The sequence below is a fragment of the Chiroxiphia lanceolata genome, chromosome 1 (genome assembly GCF_009829145.1).
Source record: "Chiroxiphia lanceolata isolate bChiLan1 chromosome 1, bChiLan1.pri, whole genome shotgun sequence".
Taxonomy (NCBI): Eukaryota; Metazoa; Chordata; class Aves; order Passeriformes; family Pipridae; genus Chiroxiphia; species Chiroxiphia lanceolata.
Window position 1 is genome coordinate 63,972,521 of NC_045637.1, and position 12,202 is coordinate 63,984,722.

The 12,202-nt window shown below is 35.3% G+C and overlaps 1 protein-coding gene across 2 annotated transcripts in view; it reads right to left on the reverse strand.

Moving 5' to 3' along the window:
* GABBR2 (gamma-aminobutyric acid type B receptor subunit 2) overlaps positions 1 to 12,202 on the reverse strand; it is a 471,997-nt gene that overhangs the window by 149,167 nt on the left and 310,628 nt on the right. For both annotated transcript variants that reach the window (XM_032696868.1, XM_032696875.1), the window contains exon 12: positions 844 to 951. In XM_032696868.1, coding sequence (XP_032552759.1) covers positions 844 to 951 — 108 coding nt within the window. The remainder of the gene's footprint in view (positions 1 to 843; positions 952 to 12,202) is intronic.

Here is a 12,202-nt window from a genome sequence, read left to right on the forward strand (position 1 = left end):
GGTTCTGGAATATTGTTCTACTTATTTTGATGTAAGTGACTCTTTATCACTTATTAGAATAAATATACTCAGATGCACACAGGAACTGCATTTGGCACTACTCTATAATAATACTAATTTTGTTTCTCTGTTTCATGTGCATTTCTCTTAATGCTTTTTCTGTCAAAATGATTTCTATTCACCATTTTTCCAATTTTTAAATAAAACCATTTGATTAAAAGTACTTCATGTGTGAAAAGAAGCTCCACGGAGAAAAATATCAAATGAACAATACATACATGAAGTGCTGTACTACTCCTGAGCTGAGCCTAGTTGTTTACAGAAAATATGCTGTACCAAAAATGACAGAGACAGTTGTAGTTCAATTCTGATCAGTCTTAGAGTAAACTTGTGGAATTTCAATCAAAATTAGAAATGGAAAGCTGTTTAAACAGCATTTTCTCTTGCCTTCTCCTACTAATTCATGAGAAATCTGGGTGTAACATCTGTATCTAAACCAAACGTAATAAGAAAACATTTCATAACAGCTGTGAATCTACCAGAAGGAGCCCTCTGGATGCTAAAACAATACACTAAGTGAGAGTGGGGATTTGAATTCACTTTGACATTTTATAACCATCTCCACTGCCCACCTCTCGCTATAAAGACTGAAGAGAGGATGCTTGACTCCAACTCTCAGAGACTAAAAAGGAGATCAAGAAAGCCCCAGTATTAAACCATTCAGGATCTTTGAATGGGACACATGAACAGAGTCAGCACAGCTGTGGCCAGTCAGGAAAGGTAGCAAAACAATTAGAAAATTATATTTAAAAAGCAATAAGAAAACAGTTTGTTTCTTCTCACCTTTTTCTTCATTTTAACATTTTTGAAAATTGCATGAACTCTCCATGTTTTTGCAAACATTGCTCCAAATGCAGTTGTGTATCCCACTGTAAGAATCCATGTTCGGACCTAAAATATATATACAGAAATAAAGGCAAAGTCATTTAATTTTCAATACACAATGTGGATATCACAATCTAAGCCAACTTGTTTCTCAAGGCCTCGAGAAAAAAATATTCAAAGAACTTCATAAAAATTTTAATATTTCAGAATTTCTCATTGCTTACTTGCTTTTTTAACTCCTCCCTCCATCCTCTCTCCAACTGAAACAAATCTGGATGCTGAATTAACCCTCTCTTTCATATATAAAATCACAAATCTCTTACAATATTCTGCATTTTTGTTCACTTTTATTGTGTTCTGTGCAGATAGAGGAAAATGGAGGAACTCGAGACAGACTATAAACAGTACGCAGCGAGGTAACATTAACAGTAACATTTTGATCAGAAATGAATAGAGAAATAGAGATGTTATTCAAACTAAATAAGATAAAATTGTACTATGTGAGGTATGCATCAGTCAGTGAAAACCCTGAGCATTCTGGAAAGATAAGAAAAGAGGAACATGGTCTTGGTAGATAGGCCCTGGGGACAAGACCTGAATCAATACCTGCAAATGGGGCCTAAGAAAAAGGAGATGATGAGCTTGCACAGAGCGATGGAGCAATAGGACCCTGAGCTGGACACAGCTATGACATAGATCTATCTAGACGTTTTCCTCACAGTGAGCTTCACAGAGAAAACCAGAAAATTTAAAAACTAACATAGAACTGATGTATTTAGTGTAAAAAGGAGAATAAGGTGTTATTTTTTTTTTTTAATAGAAAAGTTACAAATTGGTCAAGAAGGAGAGAACACAAGTTACAAAAGATTTTTTCTGCAATTTCCCAACTGCTCATAGCCTCTTGTACATAGGCCCTCACTTTCAGACTTGCTTTGAGCTAGGACAGTGACTTTCAGAGTTGTAGTAAGTTCTGCACAACCCTCTCTAATTCCTTGGAAGTTTCTCTTTTCATTATCTATAGGTTTGGTTGTTTGAAAGCTTTTCTGCCCTCAACAGGCCATATTCCTCCCCAAAGATGGATCAGACACTACAGAGCATTGCAGGTAGAAGACCATGCAAGAGGCACAGCATGGAGCTGGAAGCCAATAGCTGAGAAATCGCAAGGAGGAGGAACAATCTCATCCTCTTTTAAGACTACACATGGACCAGCTGTCAAAAAGGGAGACTGCACAAAAACGAAGAAAGAAGTCCCTCGCAGATGAAAAAAATGGGGGAGAGACAATGACTAAAGAAAGGGAAGGGAAATCTATAAAAAGGGAAAGCCAGACTTCTTTTGGCCGTATTGATCATCCATCCTTGGCCAGTGGTGTTTTGTGATATAAAACCAGTCTGATTTAGAGAAACCAGCACATTCTGAGAAAGTATTTGGAAAATAACCTTTAGATGACCTAAAGGCAATGTTTTTCCTTGGAAACCAGGCTAGTTTCACATCTAACATCTGGAGAGTTTGGGATTTTTAACTTGTAAGTTCAGGATATGCATATTGATGGGAAACCAGGTGTTCTAGTAAGATGAAAAACTTGGCATCTAAGATAAATATGAGTAATAATCTAAGTGCTTCATTTCTAAATATATGCTATCTAGTTTTTGCTTTTCCAAACTTTTTCAGAATTTCCATTTTAGTATTCAAAATGTGGTTTTTTTCTCCCAAAATTTTCTGTGGAAAAGAAATTCTGAGTTTTCGTAAGTATTAGTGATTGGGCATCAAAGCAGGAAAGAAAAGATATGAAAAAAACCATATTACACATTTAAAAACATTCATAAAGTAATAAGTGACATAAAATTACTGTAGCTCTTTGCAATAAATAAATAAATAAAAAAACCAAACAAATAAATAAGTAAAAAAGACACATTTGATCCATAATGGTTGGGATTATGTATAGAAGACTGTTTAGATATATATTAACATCTTAGTGGCACCTAATGTTGTGGTTTATCTTTATCATTGCTCATACTGACCCTGAATGTACAGTTCACTGATTAATCTTGTTGTTAATAAAACTGATACACCAACTGCGATTAGATTCAAACCCCACTTTGTGACATTCTTGAATGTGATATTGAAAAAGAAACCTCTAACCAAAAAAAAAAAAAGAAAAAAAAAAGTAATAGATATTTAGGTTAGCAAAGTATTATTTTTAACTGAAATACTTCTCAAGTCTTTGCCCATTATCCACTATCATACATTATGCTTCAGTAAAACCACTGTTAGATCAACTTTGAGTGATTTAACAAATTCATTTCATATCAACATGTTCATCTTAGCCAGTTACATTTTTTTTGACTTGACATCAATAACCATACTTAGCATTCAATCTTTTTGCTGCTATTAATAAGTATTCAGCTCTTTTCTGTACAGTTTAGTGATATATTTGGCAAACAAATACATGGTATTTTCGTGTCTCTAATAAAAGTCTGTTTTGTTCTCACTGAGACAGTAATTGTCTCTTGGGAATAGTAATAAATTCAATTATGCTCATAATATGTTTCTAACCCAATATTCAGAAAAATGTTATTTCTAGAATATTTGATTCAAAAAGTTTTATATATTCCTGATCTGGATTGTGCATATTAGAATAACATAACCACTGTCTGTATTGGAAACATTCTAGCTGAAACATACCAGGAGATTTTGTCAAAATGAGATCACTGTTGCTAAGAAGGAGATGGTAAGTTTCATATGAAAATAAATTTTTAACTTTGAAGAAAATTACCTTGAATTTGTCTGTTATAATTCATTAATGCAGCTGGCAAAATGAAAAATTTAGAAAACAGCAGAAGCCTCTGAAATTCATATATCTGCTCATTTATATTATTAAATGTATTATACCTCCAAATCCCTCTCATTTGAAAGAATATGATAAAAATAACACCAATAATCATAGAGGATGACCGTTATGTTATAGAATTGATCAGTAATTCTCTCATGTTGGAAGTTTATAATGACGCATTTCGACAGAAGAAGCTGAAGAAGATCACCCTTCACCCAGTACCCACCAAATGAGCAGGAAAGAGGTTTCTTAGTAGACAAGAACTTGCATTCAAATATGTATTCCAAACTAGACACAAAACTTAAAAACATTTTTTTTTTTAATTAAATGGTTAGGTCATAACAAAATTCTTCATGCCTTCAATTAATTTTCGGATATACTGACTAATTGAATATTTCCTACTAATATTTTTTTCTCTATAATTCAAACACAATGTAGAAGTGTCAAAGGAAATTATATTCTTTGGTATACAACAAGCAAGTATACTTATACAGATAGTAAAATGCAGTCTCCTAGTTCTCTTTCCTTTATACTTACTACACTGTTTTGGTTTAGGGTCTGTTTTTGAAAGTATCATATAGGAATTTGTGCTTTTTATAAGTAGAAGCTCTTACAGGTGCATTGCTTCTGATAACTAAAAAAAATAGAAATCATTTATCTAATGAACAACACTGTTGACAATCACCAAACACTGAAAGTGTCTCCATAAAGAAACAGACCTTTCTGGGTAATTTTTTTTAATGGAATAGTGAAACAGTTTGATTCTTTAAGAACTGCTTCTTCAGCTGGTAAAATATTTAAATTATGTTTCTGTAGTGGAACCACTTAGATTTAAAATTCTTGAAATATATTTTTTACCATCTCAAAATGTTAATTTTATTGTGTGGTGGTTTTTTTGATTAGGGTTTTTTTGGTTTTTTGGTTGGTTTATTGGTTTTGGGGGTTTCGTTTTGGTTGGTTGGTTGTTTTTTTTTTAGGAGGGGGGTTGTTTGGTTTGGATTTGGTTTGGTTTTTGTTTTGGTTTGCTTTGATTTGCTTTTTAAAAAAACCTTGCAAATCTTTCTTTTGTAGGACTTGACACTCCAGATACTCTCCAGCTTAATATATGAGACTCAGACTGATTAATTTAGGGAATATCAATAATTAGCCAGTTCTACACACACACTGGGTGAAAGCTGCAGTGCCCACAGGGTTAGGCTGCAGCTGAACTTTACTGCTGAGCATCTTGGAGGCATCTCGTACTAGACTTAGGCACTTAAAAGGGACAAATGTGAGAATAAACCATGCTGTTGGTTTAGCCCTGGAGAGCACAATTATGTTTAAGAGGACAATTCTGTTGATTCTTATGGACTACTCATGAGTTGAAAATTAAGTACCTTCTATTTTTCTTGGCAAACCAGAGATGTAAAGGACAATTATTATGAACAAAAATGTGTCATCTCAACAAGTTTTCAATTATTATGAACAAAAATGTGTCATCTCAACAAGTTTTCACTGGGTCATGATCCTGCTTCTATTAACCATGGCAAAATTCCTTGCACAGGTCTGCACAAGCAGACCACAAAGAGTGAGTTCATCCCTTTGAATTATACTTTTCTCATTTATATCAAACATTTTTGACAAGTTTTCATGACTCTTAACACATTTTTTAGAATTTGTGTGGCACCAGCACAGATTCCTGCAAAACGTAAGTGGCAATAATGTTATAGAATTGAATCCTGCTGTTTTCACATAAATTAAGTACAGTGGCTCATCACATGCTGTGAGCTCTCCTGTGGTGATTTCTTAATACACTTTAGATCATTTTTCAGAGTTAATCTGTGGGCAGAGTAAAAGATGTTACAATTTCTCCTTTTTCTATAAGGAGCTTCTGAAATCTGTCTGCTGTCCTACTGTAGGAGAGGCAAAACACTCTAAAAATATTACCTTAATAAATCTCTGCAAGGTTGTGGTGTATTTGCTTCAGCACACAACATAATTTTGTTTCTAGGATCTATCAGCCTCATAACTTTTGTTTGAACCCTTTTTTTTTTTACCCCCAAGAAAATGCCATTTACTAAAATAGAAGCTGAGCAGGCTTATGTTAAACTCAGTAATGTGAGTTTTTCAAAGGCAATGAGAATTGCTTTTGAATTAAATAGGAGTGAGATCAGTCTCAGGCTGAATGACAGTGAGGACAATTATGGAAGTGATTATACAGAAAAGGGATTAAAAGTAACAGCTAAACAATTAAGTAGGAAATAAACTGAAGAATACACACAAAATTAAAAAGGTCAGATGAAAAAAAATAAACAAAGGTTATGGTTTCTGGAGACAAAGAAATAGATTAGAGGTCTAAATCCTCTTGCAGTTCAGTAAAATTTGAGTATCTGTCTGTTTGGGTTTTCTTTAATTCCTGTCCAAAACTAAACAATTTGCAGAAAAGAATTAGGCAAATATGAGGTCTAAAGATGGGAAAAAAACCCACCCCAAAACTTGAGTTTTGAAAAATGCCTAAAGAGCATAAAGGACACGAATAAGGAGCACATCTTCAACTACTGTCCAAATATCAAAGCCAGATGCTATTTGGTAGCACAGTATCTAGTCCCAGGGGCTCTTGCCCATAGTATAATGAGAAAACCACGGCTTCATGGTGGCACTGCCCAGATGTATTCCTTTCAGTCAGTTGCCTCAAAAATGGTTAAACAGAGAAAACTCAAAGTGACAACTGAAGACAAAGCAGAAATAAATAATTAGGCAGAAGGTTCGTACGTCTTCTCCCTCTCCCTGTTTACCCATTAGAGTCAAGTCCCTTCTTCCAGAACTGCTCTAAGCCATCTTTCATAGTTTTAGCCCATCATGCCCCTCACCCTGCAGCCTGCTCCCATTCCTAGGAATCTGTTTCATAACATCTCACAACTGTCTTTTCCTGCCTGCTCCTCACTGCAGTCTCTCAGTCTCTGATGTCTTTTCCAGGATGTCTCTCCACTGTTACACCACCTTCCAATCCTCACCTTGCACAGGTTCAGGGGTTCCCAAGAAAAGATGCAATGTGGACCATGGAGTTCCACCTTGCCTAGCTGTTCTCTCAGCATGGTAGACATAAGACTATGAAAAATCAGTAAAAAAGAACAAAACCTGCCTTTCACATTGTTACAAGGCACAGAGTCAAAAGTGTTAGTGATCCATAATTAAGAATAATACTAGTTGAAAACTAGAAAGGGCTTCTGAATATCTGGATACGTTTAAAGGTCACATCTTAAAACACACCTTTGAGAAGATAAGGTCTATAACATCTACTGTTGCCAAGAATGCACATGTTCTCAAAATGTTTGACTGAGAAAACCACAAATTCTGGACACACTGCAGTAGGCAGCTGGATCTTTCAGTGGTCTGACAAAGTGGTATCTTTATACTCTCTCTCTTTCTATCTCTCTATCCCATCCCACCCCACTGTTTGGTTTCTTCCTTATGTACAAAGTCTGTTTCCAAATGCCTGCACTATGGCTGAGAAGAACCAACTGAAATCTGAGAGCCTGCACACAGTCCGGGATGGATGAGGGCATCACTTTTGCACCAAAGACGTGCAAAAACCTTCATGTGCTCTGTTAACTTTATCTAAGACAAAACACTGACCAGGCTCAGTGAGATCACCAGGAACCACAGAACATCTGCCTGGCTTTGGCAACTCTTATAAACTATGCTAATTAATGAAATAAACAGATAAAGCATGCTTAATTTTAGTGTCTGTGTAAATTGCAAGGCTTAGATCCTCTTATCTTTTATGTAATACCTTTGCAGAACTCTGTATTGTAAAGGAGATTGGAAGGCAATTTCTATCTCCAGGATAGATATCTCCTAGAAGAGTATGAATCCTATACTGAATTATTCTAAACATATCATTTGCCCCTTTTCTATCACTGCCATCACCCAGTGCAGCACACTCTCTAGGAGATAGTGATGCTACACATCAGAACTATCAAGACTGAGGAGAAGCAGAGATGTTCAGTCTACTACTACCTAACACAGCAGACCTTTCTTTGTGGAGACTATGGGCATTTTACTCCAATGTGGAGCACTCAATCTTCAGCCCCAACCTAATAATTAGAAGTACCTATTTGAGGAAGATGCATAACAGAGAAGACTATGGTCCTCCTCGGGACCATAGTAGTCTTTCATCCCATAGCAGTTCCAACTTGCAAAGACATTATTTATCTTACATCTAAACCATGAAATTCTCAGTGGAATGCGTTGCAGAAGTCTAAATGTTATGATCATATCTAATATTCTCTCTATTTTAAGTATCTACATTTAGTATGTCAGCTTAAAATCTATTCATAGGATATGTCACTGGTATTGCTAATTTTGAGTCCCTCTCTTCCATATAATGAATGCTTTCAATTATATTTCCACTTGCTTTTATTTTTCCAGTTGGCATCACATCTCATTTCACACCCTTACTTCTAACTTTTTTTTTGCTATGGTATCATGGTAATTCTGAGATTAAAAACAAAGAAAAAACATTCTCATTCTCTCTCTCTCTCATATCTGAAGCACTTTGTACTTTAGCATACATGCATTTAATGAAATATTGTATTGCTTTTCCTTGTTCTGTACAACCAATAAAGCTGCCATTAAGTAAGACATGATCTAATGATTCAATAATACAATGACTACTTTCTCAGAACTCACTGTTCTGGATCATTTTAATTCCATATAACTGGAGTTTTAAAATATGATACCTAACCTCTAATTCTGACATGAAACTAAATAATGCTGCCTTTGCTATTATGAATTCTTACTGCAAGTACAAACAATTATTATGCATATATTTGCTTACTTTTCCATAGAAAATGGGTATACCAAGATAAAAACAAGTGTGTTTGGGAACAAATTACCCACTCTAGCACAGAGTCAACATTATATAATTTCAAAGACAAATATAATACCCCTGTTCAGCAAATTATTTGACCATATGTTTGAAGTGCTTGCTGACTCTCAAATACATTTACACTTGTTTCTGTTTCAGCATAATGACTTATACACCATATCCTCCCACAACAAGTGCCTCACAGAGTGGAAAATGGTACTACAGCTTATCAAATAAATCCTTTGAAACTTCCAGGTGTTAATAGTTTAATTTTGGATCATATTTCAGTGTCCTTGGAATATTACAGCTGTAAGCATACGGCATATGTAGATTTAGAATTTGGAAAAGTAAAAACCAGACATTGCAAAGCATTTCACCCTCCAAACAGTGGTATGAACACTGTACTACAAAGGAAACATACCCAATAGAGTTGAAAGTAATACCTACAATTTGGAAAACATTTTTCTTGCATTTGTGAGTATAGAATCATAGAATCATAGAATGGCCTGGGTTGTAAGATACCTTAAAGATCACTTAGTTCCAATTCCCCCTCCATAGGCATGGACACCTTAGTAAACACAGTAGCTTTAAGGACTTCCTATAGTTGTTGTCAAAAATTGTCAGAAACTTAAACAGAGACTGTATATAACATATCTAATTAGGTACACTTGCTTTTGTGTATATACCGCTACCCTGGTGAAATCTAACCACTTTCAAAATACAGAAGACAAAGAGGGTGATTACTTGGCTTAGAGAGGGGATAACACTAATGACAGAGAGGGGATAACACTAATGACAGTTTTATAGTTTTGCATGTGCTTATAAAAGCTGAATGAAAATTTTTACTTCCCTACCAAAAAAAAAAAAATCTCCCTTCAATGACATGGCTCTTCTCTGTGCCTGAGATGTATTTATTATACTCATGATTTGACTCAATGGTTTTTTATGGTCATTCTCCATTGTAGCTAGTTCTTTCAAAGATTAAGCCACAGTCTTACATAAAACAGGAATTTTAAACTAATCTCTCATATGGCTAGAATGGGTAATCAAAATCATGCATTTCCAGGGAGATGGATGATGAAGAGAGATTTGTAATGGCCTGATCCTATAAGCACTGGTATCTGTAAGCAGTCCTTATGAAACCACTAAGCATATTGCCCACATGGAAATCTGGATGTTTATGACATGGAGCCAAATGTATGCACTGTACCCATCACTTTGTGGAAGTTTTGAGGAGAGGAGGAGAGAGAAAAGAGTTATTGAACAGAAAAGCATGTTTGTCTTTCATATTTATGAATTTCCCAGCATTAATTCAGTTTTCTAGAAAAATGCATTGCCATAGTCAGTGATAGCCATGTAAAGATGGTTATCATTAGCTATGCTATATCTATCATTATTATCTAAGCTTCTAAGAGAAGCATAAGCTATTCCATTAAAAAAATTATAACTGGAGAAGGAAATTTTATAAGAATTGTTTTAATGATCAGGAAGTCAGAAAAAAAAAAAATTCCTGATTGGCAGCTACAGAAGGGTTTGTTGCATCTATGGATGAAAAACTAATTGCTGACAGAGCTAGGATTCATAAGGTATATCAGTAGCTGTGCACAGGAAAATACAATCAGAAATGCTTCTGTACTGGACCGAAAATGTGGAAAGCCAAGATTGGGAAGAAATCTCACAGATACAGCATTTAACTATGTAAAAAAAAAATAAATCTAAAAACTCTGTTTAAGGCAGGTGGTGTTACTTCTTAATCAAAGTTGGCTTTAGGACACAGCATTCTCCCTCACCCTTTTCTTTTATTGGTCATTTAATCAAGTGGCTATATTAATCAAGTGCCAGTCCAGATCTACCCCTCTTCAGCAGATAGACAAACAGACTTAACATAATGTGACAAATACAAATCAGAATAAGAGGAAGAGATATGTAAGATATGACAGAACAAAACAACCTACAGTTAATTTTTTTTGCATTTAGAATATGAGGGTAGTGGTTACATTTTGAGAGGCAAATTAGAGAAAAATCAGATAAAAGAAAGGTTCTAGCTCAGAGGCACGGGATTTTAGATGTTGGTTCATTTTTCAGAGTTAAGACTGAGCTGTTTCACATTTAAAGGACTTAAATTTAGTTTTATATAGCTACATCTGGTTGGAAGCCTGTTCCCTAGAATAACTCAATTCTGATCAGTAGGTTTGGTTCCCACATTCCTTCTATTCAGCAGTGCATGGCTGCTTCCAGAGGCGGGTTGTAGCCCAGTTGTACAATGGCCTGCAGCCTGGCAATGAACTCAGGAGCTCTGAATACAAGCCCCTCAAGGCTGAGCAGACATCAGGACATGGATATTGCATCCCTTGCCACTACTGCAACAGAGGGTGAGAAAAGACTTGGCTTCCTAATGGCAATTCTGCTCCACTAGAAGTTGTTTCACAAAAAATGGTATAATTGCTGGATAAAAAACAGATGATGGCATCTTTCACTTCCTAATGGTCCCCATGTATTCACAGAGTTGTATACTAGTTTGGGAGAAGTGAACAGGATCATCCTTTTCAAGTCTTTGAGGCACCTGTTTCTACTAGCTCTATAGAGATTTAGCGCTTTACTGTAGAAAGACTGGATATTCTTTCTTTCTCTTTTCTTTTGCTGCTAATGTTTGTGTGTCTAAAATACAGCTGTGTCCATGCCCAACTAAGGAAGGTAGGACTTTCCACAGACAATCCTGTATGTTCACCTATACTGTACCTTCTAGTCCATCTTGGCATATGCTAAAGAATCTCCAGTGTTTTGAAATGGTATAACTGAACAAGTCACATGGTATTTCACTTTTTTAATGGTTCTAGACAGTATGGAGGGTTTCAGCTGACATATTTGGATGTCTTTGCATCAACTAGCTTTATGCATCCAACTTTCATGCTTTGAATTATCCTGTCTCCAGTCATGACATCAGAAATTCAGATTCCTAAAAAAAAAGTGCAGCGAACTGCAACTTTCTAGAGACTTGAAGAAGGATCAAAACTGTAGCGAAGACAACTCCTAAGTAAGTCTGATATTCTTAGGCAACAGGTCTAAGCACAGTCTTCAAATTTTTTGAGAAGAAAATGTTTGATTAAATGCCCTTTTTACTGTTTCTGGAGGGAATATCCTTGCAGTGAAGTTCTTTCTCTTTTCCCTTCTTTGAAATGTCCTCTGTAAGTCAGGCTGCACATTACAGTGAGCAATTAAGACATTTTAGGTTTCTAGGTGGACATATTTAATTTGGTTTCAGAGTTGCTCATTTTGATTTAACTAGACTGTATTCTAAATGGATCTAAGCGTGTGTGAGTTTGTAGTGTAGCCTGGAAGTAGTAGTAGAAGTCTTTGGAAATTCAGCCAAAAAGATTGACTAAAAAAGATCTAGGCAAACAGCAGTCATGAAGTTTAAAATAATATAGAATATATAAAGACAACATAGTAGTTTTACAGGTACTACAGTTGCCATGCTATGAACACAACCTTTAGTTAATCATCTTCATATATATGATTTCAAAAAAAGAAAGTACATCTACCCTTTCAGTCTGAGGTCAAATACCAATGCACACGAAGCTTTCAATACTAATACTAATACTAATAACAACAACGTCAACAATAGTAATAAAGCTTT